Source organism: Macaca thibetana, chromosome 8 (genome assembly GCF_024542745.1).
Source record: "Macaca thibetana thibetana isolate TM-01 chromosome 8, ASM2454274v1, whole genome shotgun sequence".
Lineage (NCBI taxonomy): Eukaryota > Metazoa > Chordata > Mammalia > Primates > Cercopithecidae > Macaca > Macaca thibetana.
Window position 1 is genome coordinate 127,952,952 of NC_065585.1, and position 19,162 is coordinate 127,972,113.

The 19,162-nt window shown below is 34.0% G+C and overlaps 1 protein-coding gene across 8 annotated transcripts in view; it reads right to left on the reverse strand.

Moving 5' to 3' along the window:
* TUSC3 (tumor suppressor candidate 3) overlaps nt 1-19,162 on the reverse strand; it is a 231,473-nt gene that overhangs the window by 24,193 nt on the left and 188,118 nt on the right. For 6 of the 8 annotated variants that reach the window (XM_050802176.1, XM_050802172.1, XM_050802171.1 and 3 more), the window contains 3 exons: nt 18,889-18,952; nt 6,076-6,150; nt 1,308-1,398 (listed from right to left, as the gene is read on the reverse strand). In XM_050802176.1, coding sequence (XP_050658133.1) covers nt 1,308-1,398; nt 6,076-6,150; nt 18,889-18,952 — 230 coding nt within the window. Of the gene's footprint in view, nt 1-1,307; nt 1,399-1,495; nt 1,591-6,075; nt 6,151-18,888; nt 18,953-19,162 lie in introns of those variants that run through there. The other 2 variants (XR_007728365.1, XM_050802174.1) reach the window with 2 other exon arrangements.

Here is a 19,162-nt window from a genome sequence, read left to right on the forward strand (position 1 = left end):
TGATTCTCAATCCTAGAGCAGGGTGAAAGAAAAAAGAAAACTTCATCTTTCTTGGGTATTACTTAATCTTAGATTTGATTATTTCACATTATCAACACCAAAATTGGCTGGCTATCTAAAGTCAAGAATAAAATGAAAAACCTGAAGACTCTGCTTGCCTCTCTCATAACTCTTGCTGTCCTCAGAACTGGTATTTTTAAAAATTTACATGGCAAGCAGGGTGTCAGGAAATCTGATACCCATATTTCCTTCCATTCCCTTAGTATATTTATTTTTAATGGCTATGGGAAGAAGAGAACTGGAAATGTACCTCTGGCCATCTATGAAAATAGAGGGGGTGGGGCTGAAGACTCATATTCTTGTGTTATAATCCCATGGTTAGATCTCCCTTTTATGGGATTAGTTTTCTCCCTGATAAGGCTATATATTGTTACTATGATCTGTGTAGAAATGTTCTAAAAATGTCCACTGTTCACAGGCAGGAGAAATGTAGGCTTTGAGAGGCTTTTATTTTCTATCAACATATCACTGGTTCTATTACCTAAACAGAATCTTCAAAATCTCTGAAAAAGGAAATACTGAGCTTTTACTCATTTAGAGAGATGAGCTAAACTAAAAGAAGGACTGCCTAGAGAAAATGAAAGTTATTTAAGAAAACTTGGAGGAAAAAGCTCAAGAATGAATACAGGCCTAATTCATAAAGTGAACAACTGTAATCTGGCACATCTACTACAGTGTGCTTTAGTGAAAGTATAGTTTGCTAATAATAATGTGGTCTTTGAATTTTCAATATCTTTCCATCTCCAATTATGACAATTTGTAGAAAATTTTACGAGATACTCATTATGATTTATAATGACCAGAGATTATTTTATCACTTAATTTTTCCCTTTCATGTTGGCTCTTATTTTGAAAAGTGAAAATTTTGTAGAATTCCAAAGATAATACAAAGTTTATTAGACAATGAACAGTGAATTATATGAGAAAACCATCTTGCGAATGAAGTCAAAATCATGACAAACTAAGGGAAGATAAAATTTTGAAGTCATCAAAATGAGCTTCAACCTCATTTGTTATATAAAAATATGTATGTCTAAAAATAAACTATATGCTGTCAGGGAACAAGAAGTATGTCGTATATCTCCTTTGTGTACTTTACTATGCTGAACACATGGCAGGTGCTCAAACACTTGCTTAACTGAATTTAAAAATTACACAGCAACTTTATATTCATCCTTAATTATATATTAACCACTGAAATTCTGTTCTATTAGTTAAAAACATTCATGTTAGTATAAAGATATTACCTATAAGGATAGCCGTGGTACTTGGAACGAAATATTGAAAGTAGAAAACTGAAGAAGAAGACCACCAGGCCCAATCCCACTAGGCAAATTACTAGAAATAGACAGAAAATACCATTAGTGTCTAAAAATATGCAAATGAAACCCCAATTGTTTATATTTTTAAATGCATTCAATTACAGTATACTTACATTTAATAGTTCATGGCACATACAGGTACAACAAACCAGATTATCCACAATACAATGTGTTCAATATTTTCCACATTCTTCTCAATGAAAATGTACTATTTGGGGTATGAAAACAACAAGATTGACTGATCTAAGTCTTCTGGAGGTTTTCTTCTCGTATAGAGTTCTTACAAGTACTAACATGCCCCAGAGTGATCAAAACAAACCATGTTATAAACCACAAACAAGATTATTGGCTCTTGCATTATTAAGCATTGGCTATATTAGCAGGAACATTTGCATTGTTAAAATGCTTAATATAATTTTAATCTTTTCAGATGCTAAGCAGTAACTTTAGGTATTCGTTAGTATCGCCTCAGTGAGAGCATGTTATAGAAAGCAAGGAATAAAAGCTCGGAGAGAGAAAATACGGTCTAAGTGAGAACCAGAGGGGAGGAAACTCCCTCCATGGCAGGTAATAGTGTCAAAATGTTGTCTGTCTTACAAACAAACTGAGGGCACATGTTAAAGTCAAATGTGCTGTGGTCTAGGTTTGCAATATTCCTCTGTCCCAGGAAAGCTAACAATAGGAAAAGTACTTTATTTTCTCATTTCCTTTTTATTATGATTGAGAAGATTTTACTCTAAAGCAGATGAATAATAAAATGTTTCTTTTGCACATATATTTTGGATATTTAATTAAACAAGATTCATTGCAGTTATTAGTACAATCTAAACATGTTTATAAAATTTAAATACTTAAATATGTTCTGTAAGTAGAAATTAGTGTTAATCTCAAGAAATATCTGAACATCTTTTAAGAACAAATATTTGCACAATACACCTTTTATTTCAGAGAATTCTAAACAAATATTTGAAATTATTTGTAAAATAAAAAAGATTTAAAAAGATTAAAAACACTAAAGCAGAATAAGGAAAATCAAACAGATCTATATGATTCTATAAGGAACTATGATTTTTAAAATTTTTTCCAATATATAAATGAAACCAAGTTTAACTGCAATTCTGGCAATCATGGAGTACACAAGGTACAGCTTTGTCAAAATATGGTCTGCAAATGTGTCCGTTTTTATGCAACTCTGCAGGAATATCTTCTAAGTTTTCAATATGAATTGTGAAACATCACAAGCATTTAATAGCATCCAAGTGTAGCCTCTGACATTTCATTTCAGACAACACTCATGCAGCTGAACTTCAAATGAATATTAGGAGAAAATAAACCAAAAAATGAGTTTGTGAATATCATAAAATAAGTTTTTGAAAATTATAGAATATCCCCATATGACAGACACCAGGACCCAGATACAGCATAACAACTTTGCGAAGAACAATCTTACTAAACCCATCATGAATTACAAAATGATTTACTCTATACTTTCCCAAATCTGGCATTTTATCTAACACTTCTTTCTTTTCCTTCCATCTCCTTTTTTATTTTTCAAAAGAAGAATAAAGCACTCTTTTCATTCCCTTTGCTCTTTTTAGTAGCTCCCCTGGGTTGTGCTCTATGGGAAATGAGGCTCGAAATATGTGATCAAGTAAGACAGAAGAAAATTACTTGATCCTCTGCAGTGGAACAAAATAATGCTACTCAAGTACTTGTATATGGGAAGGGAGAGGAACTGAGGGTAGTGAGGGGTTAGTAACTATTAAAGGAACCATGGTAGTCACATGAGATACTCCACCTTTTGAAAGAAAATGCTGTGGTGAGGCAGATGCATTCTGACCTGGGAAACACTAATCATAGTAGTTGTGCCACATCAAAAACAAAAATCACATCAAAAAGGAGTAATTTAAAAGTTTTAAAATGTTTTCCAGCTCACGCTCATACACACACATAACATGAATAAACAATTTAGGTGTGGGTGGGAGCTGGAGTTAAAGAAACATCTACAAAGAGGGAAGCTGGAAATGGTGATTTAATAAATTCAGTATCATATTATAATAAATGTTCTAAGATTTAAAAATTTACTACACATTTCTTACTATTATTTACCTTAAGACAGGATATACAACAAACACATAATTAAGAGGATGTCCTCCACATAGACCCATGGAACAGAATAGAAAACCCAGAAATAAAGCTGCACATTCACAACCATCCAATCTTCAACAAAGCTGACAAAAACAAGCAATGGGGAAAGGACTCCCTATTCAAAAAATGTTGCTGCGATAACTGGCTAGCCATATGCACAAGAATGAAACTTGGCCCCTACCATTCACCATATATGTGAAAATTAACTCAAATGTAAGACCTAAAACTTTAAAAATCCTAGAATAAAACCTAGGAAATGCCCTTCTCAACATTGGCTCGAGCAAAGAATTTTTTTTTACTAAGTCTCCAAAAGCAGTTGCAAATAAAAGTTGGCAAGTGGGACTGATTAATGAGCCTCAGCAAAACAACAAGACAGAGTAAACAGACAACCTACAGAATGGGAGAAAATTTTTGGTAGCGACGCATCTGACAAACATCTAGTATCCAGAATCTACAGGGAACTTAAATCCATGAGCAAAAACCCACCCCATCCTTTTTTTTCTATTAAAAAGCAGAAAAAGGACATGAACAGGTATTTCTTAAAAGACATACAAGTGGCCAGTAACCATATGAAAAAATGTTCATTATCACTACTCAGCAGAGAAATGCAAATCAAAACCACAATGAGATACCATCTCACACCAGTCAGAACGACTATGATTAAAAAGTCAAAAAGCAGATACTGGTGAGGTTGTAGGGAAAAGGGAATGCTTACGTACCGTTGGCGGGAATATAAATTAGAGCAGCTACTGTGGAAAGCAGTTTCGAGATTTTTCAAAAAACTTAATGTAGTGCTACCATTCGCCCAGCAATCCCCTTACGGGGTATACACCGAAAGGAAAATAAATCATTCCACCACAAAGGCACATGAACTCTTATGTTTACTGCAGCCCTATGCACAATAGCAAAAAAAAAAAAAAAAAAAAAAAATCAACCCACGTCGATTCCATGGTGCCTATATACCACATCCATGATGGACTAGATAAAGAAGATGTGGTATATATGCACCACGGAATACTATGCAGCTATAAAGAACAAAATCATGTCCTTTACATCAACATGAATGCAACTGGAGGCTATTATCCTAAGTAAATTTACACAGAAACAGAAAACCAAATACCACATGTTCTCACTTGAAAGTGGGAGCTAAACATTGCATACATATGAACATAAAGATGAGAACAGACACGACTAGAGTGGGGATGGAGGGAGGCGCGTGTAGGATGAAAAATCACCTGTTGCATTCTACGCTCATTATTGGGTGATGGGATCCGTACTTAAACTTCAGTATCAACCAAAATACCCATGGAACAAACCTGTACATATACTCCCAAATCTAAAATAAAAGTTGAAATTATTAAAAAAAAAATAGTATGTCCTCATAGGGATAATGTCAATCCTCAGGACATGATGTTTATTCAAAAGATACATAAATAAAATTATATTCAACCTGATAATGTGCTCATTTCTTTTGTAGTTTCTTTAATAGATGATACCATAGGAAAAGAGGGCAGTCTAAACTGTGTATTACATCAAAAACATTTCAACCCCTAAGACTTTTAAGTATTTAGAAAGCACTATGATTTGTTTATACACATGTCACCCTAGCTAAAAACCCACGAAGTCCGGATTTCTATTTTAAATTTCCTAATAAATACTCTTTCAGATACCTATGCTGCTCATACACAAATTTTGGTTTTTAAAGAGTTCAGAAATGCAAAGAATAATAGAAAAACTGATAGGTTTGTGGACATATCAAATCATATAGGGACTTGATATTAATTATAAAAAGGTCTGTGGCAGGAAACACGCGACTGTCCTTTGCTCCTCAGAGCACATTTTCCCTGTGTGTTCTTCTCTTTTTGCTAGAAAATTCTTCACTTCTCAATAACCTCATATTTTTTCTACAACTCAGAGAGAAATGGTCCCATCAAAGAAAAACCACAGAATTAACTTGCTTAAAAACATAATGCTGGAAAACTTGATGGAGCTGTAAATCTTGGTGTATCAATGGAAAAGGCAAAGACCCTGGAAGAGACAGTATCAACAGATGCCCTTTAAAAAATGTTAAAGGAAGCTTTGGAACGAATGGAAAGGTAATATATGTCAGTGTACAATACCTATGCAGAAGTTTCATCTAAGTCAGGCTTTGAGTGCACCCCTGATTCTTGTAGCAGAGAGAGTATGTTATATGACAATAAAATATCTGAAGACTCTGTCCCCAGAATTTTCCATCTCTCTCTGCCGCGTGGAATTACAACAAACTCTATGGCTTCGCAGGGATGGATTAGAGCACCCTGACAAGGGTGAAGGACAGCTCCACTTTATATGCAATTCCACAGAAAACTACCCCGTCCGCTTTTGGAAGAAATATATTTGCAAGTATACAAACACATCCCAGAAACAGAAAAAAGTTAAAATCTTCTTCAAACCAGAACATTTCTTTAGAAGTTTGTTTACAAAGGGCTTTTATGTATTTCCCATTTGACTTAAATGAATCTTAAGACTAAAACGAAATTACAAAAATGGCAACACAGAGACTTACTCCGTCTTTTTCCAACATCTCCTTTCGAAGTTGCTGCTTCATTTAGAAGAACCATCCCCATGGTGATAGCGGCATCTGCAGTAGTTGTCAAGGAAGCCATAGACAATAGATGTGAATAAAATCTGTTAATTTTTCTGGCTCTGAACACAATGTTCCAGAATGGTTAAATTATAAGTGCACAAAGAGGTAAATAAAATCAATTATCTTTATAATAAAGATAAAATTACCATTCTTTGCGTGAGCAAATATGCCATAATTTAAAAAAAATTTATAACATGAAAGTTCAATTTGTGATATATTGAGAAGCTAATGCTAAAGGTTCTTAAATTCCAGGGTTTTCATAGCACATATAAACTATATGGACTCTCAAAACCAGTTACAACATTTCACATTATACATAAAGATATGTACTGCTTATAGACATGATGACTCATGTCATTGACACATTTCATTTTCATTGTGTGCACACAGCTTTTTCTTCTCAATGTGTTTTTTCATAGATTTTGTTTAGCTGAAATCTTTATGAAGCTCAGGTGTCATGTTACTTGAAAATCTGGGGCTATAAAATTAAAAATCTTACAAAAGCAAATGAGCACATTATAATAAAACAATTTAATGACTCTAGCAGGACCCTGAGGCTAGTCAGCTAACTGATACCTTAAGAATGAGATCACAAAATTACTTTTGTATTTAATACCTGCTTCCAACAGGATGGATATATTCATGCTATGTTGAATAATGCCAGAATTAAGAAAATGATGGGAAATTTTCACCTTCATAAAAACATTCTTTGCCATGTTATTACAACATTTTTGACATCATCGACTCTTAAGTTTTTAGAACTCATCAATTCTGAAAATATATTTATTACGTATTTTGCCCAAGCGATTAATGGATTAAAAATTGAAGAGAAAAATAAAACAATTCAGGCCAGAACTTCCTCAATTTGCTTAATTTCATTATGATTCCATTGTATTTGTTTCTACTGCTATTTGTGTATAAACAGCATCAATAAATCTCCTGTGCTGGATCTATCAACAAAAGCTCAAAGGATAATATTGGGCAATATACGATCAAGTGGAGGAGGTGTGAGAAAATTCTGCAGAGAACATTTCCTCTGAGTCTTTGAAATTCTGATTATTTATAATGCTCATATTTGAGTCCGTCTTCATGACCGTATTATCCAACTTCTGGATAATGATAAATGCCTGACTTCTCTATTAAGGCATTTATGCTTCCATGACCTCTCTATACAAATGGTTTTCAAACTATTGTATTTGTTTTATCATTGGAACTCTTTCTAGGAAAAAGGAAAATGAAAACCTGTTTGGAAGCCTAACATATACAAGCGAAAAAGCCCCTGCCACCCCTGCACAGTGTCACCCTCCCCACCACACACATACATACCATAGACTAGCACTAAACTTCTAGAGATCCCTGCTACACAGCTTGAAAAACACGGAAACTTTTATGAAATTCCTGCCTTTCAATCATGTAGCAGTAGCCTGAAAAGAATATTTTAAGAGAATGACTGTTTTGTATTCTTGAAGTATTTTGGACCATCTACTTGTATACATTACCCTGAATCCATAGACATTGGACATTATTAACAACATGATAAAAATTAAAAACTTGTTTCACTAAAACTGTTCATATCAGTTTTCTGGAACAGATAGATGTGACTGATATGGATCCTTAACAAGGAGTTATTGAGTTTCCCCTTTAATCATTTTTTCTGTAATACCTTTTATATTCATGCATAAATTTTTATCTACACATTTAAATACACATATTTAATAATTCAAATAGAACTGCAGATTATTTTACTATGACTTTTTAAATTTTTAAAAAAATTTTTAGAGACAGAGTTTCACTTTGTAGCCCAGGCTGCAGTGCAGTGGCAGGATCTTGACTCACTGCAATCTCTGCCTCCCAGGTTCAAGCAGTTCTCATGCCTCAGCGTCCCAAGTGGCTGGGATCACAGGAGTGCACCACCATGCCTGGATAGATTTACTACTTTAGTAGAGATGGGGTTTCACCATGTTGGCCAGGCTGGTCTTGAACTCCTGGCCTCAAATGATCTGCCTGCCTCGGTCTCACAAAGTGCTAGGATTATAGTTGTGGGCCACCGTGCCCAGCTGCTATGACATTTTTAACTATTCAAAACATAAATGGCATTTAAGGTGAATTTATGTAGACATTAAAAGGAAAACATACATTCATCTTATGATTCCATTTGCTAAGCAGCTTCCTCTATTCCATTAATGAATCATGGGGGAAATGGCAGTATTTCTATTACTGGGGAAAATAAAGCCTACAAAATAAAATGCATGACAATTTTAATGGGAGTAAAGCCATATGTTAACATGTTCTTACGGTCCAATTTTATACACACAAATGCACATGTACACAAATATATGTATCGGTTCATACACAAAGACATGAACTCAGGGAAAAGTATATTTTACTGGGCATTAACTATGGTCACCCAAGTATAACATGTCCCTATAAATGTATCTTCCTAACATTTTTACTACTCTCTCTCCGTATTATTACAATGTTGAAAACTATCAGTAACATGTTTCTCATTTCAATCGCTTACATTAAATCAATGTGGTAACAGAAAATTATGTATATTTTCGTAAGAGTATAGCATATTTTATTGCTTTATCTTACTGATGGCATTTGTTTCCAAATGCTTGCTACTACAAATATTCCTGCAAAGAATATATTTTCACAGGTCTCCTAGTGTATATGCGCGATATATTCTCTATGGTCCACAACCAGAAGTGGAATTTTTCAGAGGTTCAGTAAGTGTATTTTCAAATTTGTTAGGTATAATCATACTGTTCTCTAAAAAGAGCAATGTTCAGGTTTTCTTACATTTCACTAACACAATACTACCCAATTATTGGTTTTATCAAACTGGTAAGGAAAGAGTTGTATCAATAGCTTCTGACTTGGTTCTGAGCATTTTTTGATATGTTCATTCCTCTTTTTTTGGTTTAGTCTTTGGTACACTGCTTTTTTTTTTTTTTGCCCATTTTTCCAAAAGCATAGTTGCTTTTTCTTATTAACTTGGAGGACAATATTTTTTTTTTCTAGATAGCAATTGACTGAAGTATTGCATTCCGATTCTCCTTTATAGTTTGTATTTTAAATTAATTTGTCATGTAGGAAGCTTTAATTTTAATGTGGCCAAATTTATTCATCTTTTCCTTTATGAGTTTTGGTGCTTGTTTCCTGCTTTAGAAATTAAATCTTCCTCCTAGGTTTCTAGCCTTTTTTCCTCATACCTTCAAAGCAAGTCAGGTAATAAGGAGATCTTTGAACCTGTTATTCCCACTGCCTGAGGTACTTTTCCCTGGGATGGCCATGTAATTTACTCCCTCACTTCCACCGGGTCTCTGTTCAAATGCAGTCTTGTTAGAGAAGCCTCTTCTCACCTTTATTCTGATTTTTTTTCTTTAACACTGTTTTTTAAAGAAATTTCAGATTGTATACATTTTACAGTTCACTGTCTTTGTTCTAGCACTACAATTTTAGCTCCAAAAGGGCAAGAACTTTGTTTCATCCACTGTCCTACCCAGTACCAACAATTCTTTGATGTAGATATTATCATCTGTTTACAAATAAGGAAACTGAAGCCCAGAGAAGTTTAAACAACTTGCTCAAAGTCACAAAACTAAAGAGTGAAAGATGCAAAGCAAAAAAGCACAAAAGTAATGAAGTAAGATGTCAGGATTAAATGAAAATGATAACAAGCATTAGGCAAAGAACAGAATTGCTAGCCCAGTTTCAGCATGAAACATCTTTATGCTGAGCATAAAAATCTTTTTCATAAAGCACAGAGCATTCAAATACATTTTACTACTCCATAAATATATTCTAGATTTTACAAATAAGTTTGCAATAACTTACAAAATTGCCATTTCAAACATGTCTATGATTTTACCTTTATATCACTTATGTTTCACACTGCTTTAAATCACATTTTTATAATTTACTATTTTTGTTGGGAGCAAATGCAGTAACAATATAGTATTTTTCAAATTATACAACTTAAAAAAATACGCAAACTCCCTATCAACAGGGCAGAAAGGGACCAGAAACACCAAGTCTAACATCAAAATTTTAAGATTTCAGCATGTCAAAAACCTCAGCAAATCATCATTTATCATTAATTATATGTGCCAGAAGTATGCCCATGAACTCCACTCCTATAAAGCTATTCCCAAATAAGACAAAATACAAAATACTAAAAAACTTAATATACATACAAAAATCTATTTTAGAACAATTTACATAGTAAAAAATTAAAATGTAAATGTCTATAACATATGGGACATTTTTGTAATAGGTTAACTAGCCATATAAAAAATTCACAAAAATTCTTAATAACAAAGCAAGATATATTAATAGTAATTTTGTCACCATACCAAATGAAAAGATGTATATGTATGTATAATACGTAGAAAACTATGTATAAAACCTTGACTCCTTTGAAACAAATACAAAGAAATGATTGCAGGGAATGAAAGATAAAAACAGTAACTGTTCATGGGTGAGTTAATAAAATTGTGGATTTTTGTTTTCTTTATTGACCACAGCCTACAGAGCAGAAACTGGCAAACTTTTTCAGTAAAGGGTCACAAAGTAAATATTTTCCAGCTATGCAAGTCATATGGAGTTTGTTGCTATTACTCAACTCTGTTGTTGTAGTGCAAAAGTAGTCACAGGCAATATATAAATGAATGGCTGTTTCTGTGTCCCAATAAAACTTTATTTACAAAAATAGCAGGCAGGATGGATTGGGCCTGAACTGGTCCTAGTTTGCCAACCCCTGCTGTAAAGGTTTTAAGGTGGTATCAAAAACACTGTATACCATTATGTCTCACTGGAATTTAGCTTTCTTCTTACTTCACAATTTTTAAAAATGCAAGAATTTAGTAAACATTTGTGCACACAACCTTAAAGTGGGAATTTTAAAGCAAAGGGATTACCAGACATAGGTTATATACAACCTCAAGGTAAAATGTTTTGTTAGAAATCAGCAGGGTCAGTAAATAACTATGATCTCTTCCTCATAATGTTTCTTGCAAAAGTGAGTTTTCTAAGCTTTAACAAGAAAAGAGCAGTGAGCCGTTTAAAAACCTGATGGCTGAAATTAAGACATATGAATTATACTAAAATGGCTTTAAGCTTGCTAACCCTCCCTCTCTATTACTTAAAGATGTATGTTTTAACTCAAGGCCTTTAAGAGTTGAGAATCATTTGGCTTAAATTTCATTGTATTAACTCAAACATTTTCGGCTGAAAAAGAGACTGCATAATACTTACCATTTGGGGAAAATTACATTTGTAATGTAAAAATCTTCCTTTTTATACAGAGGAAGAAGCTAGATGATCATCTCTCAGTGTTCTTACGTGGCATTGAGTGGAAGGCCGAATGATTAATGAAAGACCCTCCAAATCTGACAAGATTCTACTTCTGACGAAAAAGAATGTTATTCTTTTTGGTCATTAAATTGATGGGTGTAGCCATCTAGCTGTGCCTCAGTGAAATATCCCAACATTAAAAGAATATAACAGACGGACCTCTACCCTTTATCCTATACACACATACTTTGGCCTAGTTTTTGTATTACTTTGCACATTTTTATTAATATCATAGCAATATATATTTAAACTACTGTGCACACTAGTTTCTTTGCTGATCCTGTTGATCATTTTCCTACGCTTAGTCAAAATATTGACATGATTCCACATAAAAAAGCTGCTATTTGTGGAAATTACATACAATACCCAGAGGCACTAAGCATTCTACGGAGATAGTAACAAATACATTTACAAAACATTATAATCCCTTCTCAAATGCATATGATAAGTTTTCTGTTGCTCCTAGGAATGGACTCAAGATGTTTTCAATTTAAAGATAAATGTAAATAGACGTTGAAAAAACTGTTAGCACATTATAGAAGACTTAAAGGAATCTAAATCTAAAATTTTCAACTTGCATCTATCATTAATTTTTTTCTATAGTATGTTTCTCCTTGGATATAACATATTAAAAGCAATGTTTTCACTATATGATAGACTAGAAACATGCCAAATGAAATCATATTATTTCATAATAAATGGAAAAAATGTTTTGCTCATAGAAAATGCAATGTGATCTTTATAAGAATAAACATTTTAAATTGCTGGTATAACGTTTTATATAAATAATTTTACTTCCAACTAATATTTATTTCATGTCATTTTCTTGAGATCCTCTAACTTAAAAAACATGTGGAGAATTAAGGGGCAGTGGCAGGTCAGAGATTAGGTAGTTGACACTAAAGCTGATCCTAGAACTCAGGTGTTCTGGATCCACTCATACAGACAGACCATATCTTGGTGAATTCAGTGGGAACATTACTGTCTATGGAAACTAATTTGATCTGATTGAAATTTTAAATAAATTTTTAAATGACATTAGTTCTGCCCCTCCAGGACTGCCTACTGATAGAAAAAAAAGGCAGATTAGTTAGGACAATAAAATCATACATTTCTGCAAACGTTTCTCTAAATATGAAACGAAGGTGCCTTTTTATTTTGGAAAACTACTACTTGTAATTACAGGTCTGCTTTATTGTGCCATATTTATAGGTGTAGTAAGAAAAGCAGATTTCAGGTTATCTCATTAAAATCATACCTGAGGTTTTGAATTTTAAGAACATTCTATAATCAAAACCATATCCGACCTTAATTTTATCACTGGATCACCACAGCAGAAACTCTCTACTCTGGGAAATTATATAAAGAGTTTTAGGCCGGGCACGGTGGCTCACGCTTGTAATCCCAGCACTTTGGGAGGCCAAGGCAGGTGGATCACAAGATCAGGAGATCGAGACCATCCTGGCTAACATGGTGAAACCCTGTCTCTATTTAAAAAATAAATTAGCTGGGCATGGTGGCGGGCGCTTATAGTCCCAGCTATCCAGGAGGCTGAGGCAGGAGAATGGCGTGAACCCGGGAGGTGGAGCTTGCAGTAAGCCAAGATCACGCCACTGCACTCCAGCCTGGGCGACAGAGACTCCGTCTAAAAAAAAAAAAAAAAAAAAAAAAAGTTTTAAACATAATTTCATATACATACTAATTCTTCCAACTATGGTTTCAAAAACTGCATATTTGCACTTCATGATATTCCACTTAAGATCCATGTGCCTCAAGCCTGAGTCTTACTGAATTGTGGACATTTGAAAACTTTTAAGAACATAATTGTAACTTAAGAATTACTGGCACTTTCATTTGTTGTGTGTCTTCCTCTACCTTTAGACTGTAAATGCCACACCATCAGACATCTTGTGGGGTTTTGTGACTTTTGTACCTCAGCACCTGGCACATATGCCTCCGTGTATGTGTGTATTTATATTTACATATGCCCCACACATATTTGTTTTTACACTGCTAGACGATGTTTTATTCTATACAAAAATATGATAGAGTAACTCAAGGAATATGGGCGGGCGCGGTGGCTCACGCCTGTAATCCTAGCGGATCACGAGGTCAGGAGATCGAGACCATCCTGGCTAACATGGTGAAACCCCGTCTCTACTAAAAACCCAACAACAACAACAAAAAATTAGCCGGGCGTGGTGGCGGGTGCCTGTAGTCCCAGCAACTTGGGGGGCTGAGGCAGGAGAATGGAGTGAACCCGGGAGGTGGAGCTTACAGTGAGCCCAGATCGCTGCCACCGCACTCCAACCTGGGAGACAGCGAGACTTCATCTCAAAAAATAAAAATAAAAATAAAAAATAAAATCAACATAGCCACTGTATCTTTATTAAAATGATCTTTTCAGATGTATACAACAAATACACACAATATACAGTTTGGTTAGAATATTATTGGTCTAGTCACAGAGGTTTTGATTTATTGGCAAAGTATTACTAAGTAGAAAAACAATGCATTTACAGTTTTAAGCTCTTGACTCTTCAACTGATTGGCTTTATCATCTTAAGCAATTTAAACAAACTAATCTCTTTCTCATCAACCAATAATGAGGCCTAATCAATCTTAGGAACTTTTCTGGGCTAAACATTCCCCTCCAAACCTTGTCTTCCTCCATATTTCTATCCTACAACACATAGCTGAACTTCAGAATCATCTCTGATTTCTGTTCTTGAATCTTACTTGTGACATTTATTATCAATTTTGATTCTTCTTCCTCTCAAACAGCAGCTGAGTCACTCATCCATTCCTTTACTTAGGTTCATCCTTGAGGATAAACCATTGCCAGCAGCCAGAACGACTGCCAGCGATTCCTGCTTCCTTTGCTCTGCCTTCTCTACCCTATCCTTAATATTGTTACTGGAGCAAACCTCCATTGGCTTTCTGTTCCCTAAACAGGCATGACGCCACTATTTCCCTTTCCACAGCCAAATTTATCAAGAAGACATGTGGGGCTCAACCTCGTAATACTTCAGAAAGAATTCATAGGTTACCCAATGCCAAATATGTAAAATTGGCATATTAATTGCACTGCATCTACCACCTGTAGCTAAGATTCAAATTTCTCAGCAAGGTTTTCATTGTTCAGCCTAATCAAATTTTCACCAATCTCTTCAAAATGTGTATTCCAGCTTTGATGTATTTATCTTCCTGAAATAAAGAGTATTCACTCTCATTTTATGATTGTGTACCTGCTGTATCTTCTACCAAAATAGCTTCCTCACTCATTTCTCTGTCTCTGAAACTCCTTTTTTTACTTCCACATCCAGCTGAAAAGTCAGTGCCAATTCTCTAGATAAGGAGTTAGCTACTCTCTTGCTACTTCCTTTGCATATTTGTCTCACTGTATTTTAAGTATTTTTCTGTCATCCTACCTTTCTGTAAACAGCAAATATCTCATTCACATTTGCATTAGGTGGTGAAAATATTAAAAAAGGAAAAATAAGTGAAATAAAAATGAATTTACTTGCAAAAACATAAAGTCCTATGTAAGTTACTTTTAGATGATTTACATATATTCCATATGAAAATATAATGTTTCTTATTTTTTCATATAGTTTTCTCTCAAAGACGACTTAAGATTGTTCTTTATTTAAATAAGGTACTGAAAAAATAAAACACTACTGATATGGAGACAATTTTATTCTTAGTAAATATCAATCTGTAACCTATGATACAAAATAACTCCATCTGTTTTCTCCTAGGTTTTTTCAGCAAATCTTTCTATATAGCAACTGCATCTAATAATCTGACTTACTAAATTAGGACGAGAAATCCAAAAGATAGAAATGTTCTCCCTACAGATAAATGAAAAGTAATCATCTGGTATTTGTAACTTTTTGCTTGAAGAAAAAAAAATACACAAATGACAAAAAAAAAAAAAATAGATTGTTCAAAAAGCAGCAGTAGACTGTCAAATGAAACTAGAATCAGAAATTTTTTTTTTTTTTTTTTTTTTTTTTTTTTTGAGACCAGGTCTCACTCTGTCACCCAGATTGGAGTGTAGTGTGTGATCACAGCTCACTAAAGCCTTGATCTCCCGGGTTCAAGTGATCCTCCTGCCTCCGCCTCCCAAGTATCTAGAACCATAGGTGTATGCCATCACATCTGGCTAATTTTGTAATTTTTTGTAGAGACAGCATTCCCCCTAATGTTGCCCAGGCTGGTCTCAAACTCCTCAGCTACAGTGACTGGCCAGCGAAAGTGCTGGGATTGCAGGCATGAACCACTGTGCCTGGACTTCTTTTAATGTTTTACTGATAATGAGTCCAGCATTTTAAAAGAATTTTTCTCTTTCTTAGTACCAGATATGTCTAAAATAAAAAAACACAGGAAAAATGAAGCAACAAATAATGACTATTAGCAAAAAGAGAATGGGGCTTTTCTTTTATGTATCACTGTTAAGATCTATATGAAAAAATTCATACTGCTTGTGAAATTTCTTTGAATCCTAAATCTCGGCTTGATGCCAATGATCCATGAAATGAAACCTTGGAGAATTCCTGCCATACAATAAAATTATGATCTCAACACAGCTTTTCATCCTTCCGTTCAGTATTCCTGATGTGTTTCAATAAACTCATCACTTTATCTAGATAAAGTATACTGCTGAAATGCTACATCATGGATTGAAACAAGTTAGGAAAAAAAAAAAAAAAACTACAATAATTCAATAAATGAGAGTTAAAAACTTACCTACAACAAATGCTTTATGTTTCTATCAATTTGCTTTAATGTTAACATATTTTGCTTCCTGAATATCTTTAAATAATAAGTTGAGAGTAAATACAGCTTTGCCCTTATTTTTTAATAGGGAGGAGTGGGTATGTCTACAAACATATACAGATACTTCCTTTTCTCACCGAAGGCCCCTCTGATGTGCAGAAAGCATTACTCTCTTACCGTATTAAAGCTGGTGTGCAGAAATTCGGTATTTGTTGAAAAATATAGCAAAATTTGTATTTCCGATTCCAGTCTGTGAGACAAACTAGAGCCAAACAAGTACTCCTCATAGTAGTTTCTTAATTTTGAAACCATAAAGCATACAGGCAAGTAAACAAATGTAAGCAAGAAATGGGCTGCAGATATGCCCAATTTCATGTATGTATCCAAACATGCATAATCAAGGGTGGAAGAAATAAAAATGTTGAGAATTGAGACATAGGAAGAAGACGGTCAGTGTTGTTCAGTGAGTTTTAGAAAGGTATCTTTTAGTTCTCCTGCAATATAAAGGAGATTTATAATCATTTTCTTCTCAACTTCATGTCCTTCATTTTCATTAAACCTTGAAAAACTGCATTTTTATTACAAGTTATATGATTTAATGGGTTCAAAAATTTTGCTCTAGAAAAATTAAGTCATTTCACTGTTTACAGTTCAAGTTTTAGAATTTTGATAAGTTTTATTAGAAGATGATTTTTTTTTTCGGTCATCTACACCTTTGTCAAAAGCTAGGTGTATTCGTTCTCATGCTGCTAATACATACATACATGAGCCTGGGTAATTTATAAGGAAACAAAGGGTTAATGGACTCACAGTTCCACATGGCTGCGGAGGCCTCACAATCATGGTGAAAGGCCCATTGTACATGGCAGCAGGCAAGAGAGAGCACGTGCAGGGGAACGACCCTTTATGATACCATCAGATCTCATGAGACTTACTATCATGAGAACAGCATGGGAAAACCCACCCCCATAATTCAGTTACCTCCCAATGGGTCCCTTCCATGACATGTGGGTATTATTACAATTCAAGGTCAGATTTAGGTGGGGACACACAGCCAAACAATATCACTAGGAATCAACCCACATATATATATGTGTTTATGCATATTATCTGTGGCCACCAAAGTTCCGAGTAAGAAAGAAGGAAAAACAGAGAGAGGAATAAACCAACTAGCCTTTTGTGATTATTGGATGCTTAATGTGTGCTAGCTCATTTTCTTCACACAAAAATGCCGTGTGGTTAGTATTGCTAATCCTGATTTTACAAACAAGGAAGACTTTCAGTTTCTCGAGAATTCCAAGCGCTTTAAACATTTTCCATCCCTCTTTCCCCACCATACAGTAATCACTGTATACCACCACTTCATGCAGTGCCTAAAACACAGTAAGCAAATAAAACAGGTTGCTTGAATAAACTGAAGTGGTCAGTCTTTGCTGGTAGATTTTTAAAAATGGATTGTTATGACACAACAAAGTAATAAAATCCAAAAACTTCAGTGTTGTTAAAAAGATTTTTCATCCAGATTAAAAAGAGTAGGCATGACTAACATTCATTCATGAAATTATACATCACACACCATAATAAAGTATTGTACATAAAACTTAAGTACTTGCACAACCAATAGACCATGAAAAAGAAAACTGAATTCTAATTCTAGCTCACGTAGGCTTCCCTAACACAAGCCCTTTGTGGGCTCTAGTTCTCCTACATATAAAATGAGGTTTGGCCTGGACAAATTCTAAGATACTTAAAAGTTTACAGCTTTAGTTATATATAGTACTGGAGAATTTGGTCTAGACTACTTCATTTGAATATGAATCTTAGTAACCAGGATATTAGTAATCAAATTTTATAAAGGATACTAGAGGCACACGTTAAATTCTCATAATGGCTCAATATGTTCAAGCAACACTATGAATTTAAATTTCAAACATTTTCATAAGACTCACACAAACATCAATGTTCCCCCAAAACAGTGTCCAAACTAATTTTATTTCATTCTAAGAATATTCAGATTAGATGCTTAACCTTACCTTTTTCTTATCCTGCTACTATTTCTTATCGTGCTACATTCTTTACCCTTCTAAATCTAAATCATAAATTACATTGTATGATCTGATTCACAACACTTAGTCTGACTCAGTCTGGTATGTTCCAAAAAGGCATGTTGAACCACTCAAAATCTCCTTCTTCTGACATACCATATATTTAAGGGAAGCAGTATGATGATAATCCCTTTTTTAAGCTGCTATTTATACCATAAGGCACTTTTTTTCTCACCATTAAGATGCCATAGGGAAAAGCCATATAAATTTCACAAAAAAAATCTAGCCAGAGATCATCAATGCAGAGTAATACTTTGAAATTCAACAGTCAGTAAAAAATAAATTATGATCTGTTAATGATACTGAATAGTAACAAATTACTCTGTAGTAGGAAATAATTAACAAAAAAATAAAATTACTCATACAGAACAGCTTAAAATTTAATGTATTTTAAAAATCTTGATATTTACTGCCAGGAAAAATGTCAATTTAATAACATGTAGCTCTGGTTTGCCCTTTTCAATTCATCAATATTTTAAAAGGATACTCAGTACCAGAATAATGTGTGATTCTGCCACAAACTGAGCCTGACTGCTCCCATGAATGTAGCTCTATAAAAGAAGACAAAGAAACAGAAATTACAGTTTGAGAAAGCCTCATAATTATTTTGTAGTTTTAAGTCATGAAAATAAACAATGGAAAAATCCAATTAGATTTTTACTAATTAAATTTTTATTACTTCCTACTAGGTTCCACTTATTTTAAATAATTATTAGTTAAATGCAATTAGATGACAATGTTGGTTGATGATACTACTGTAA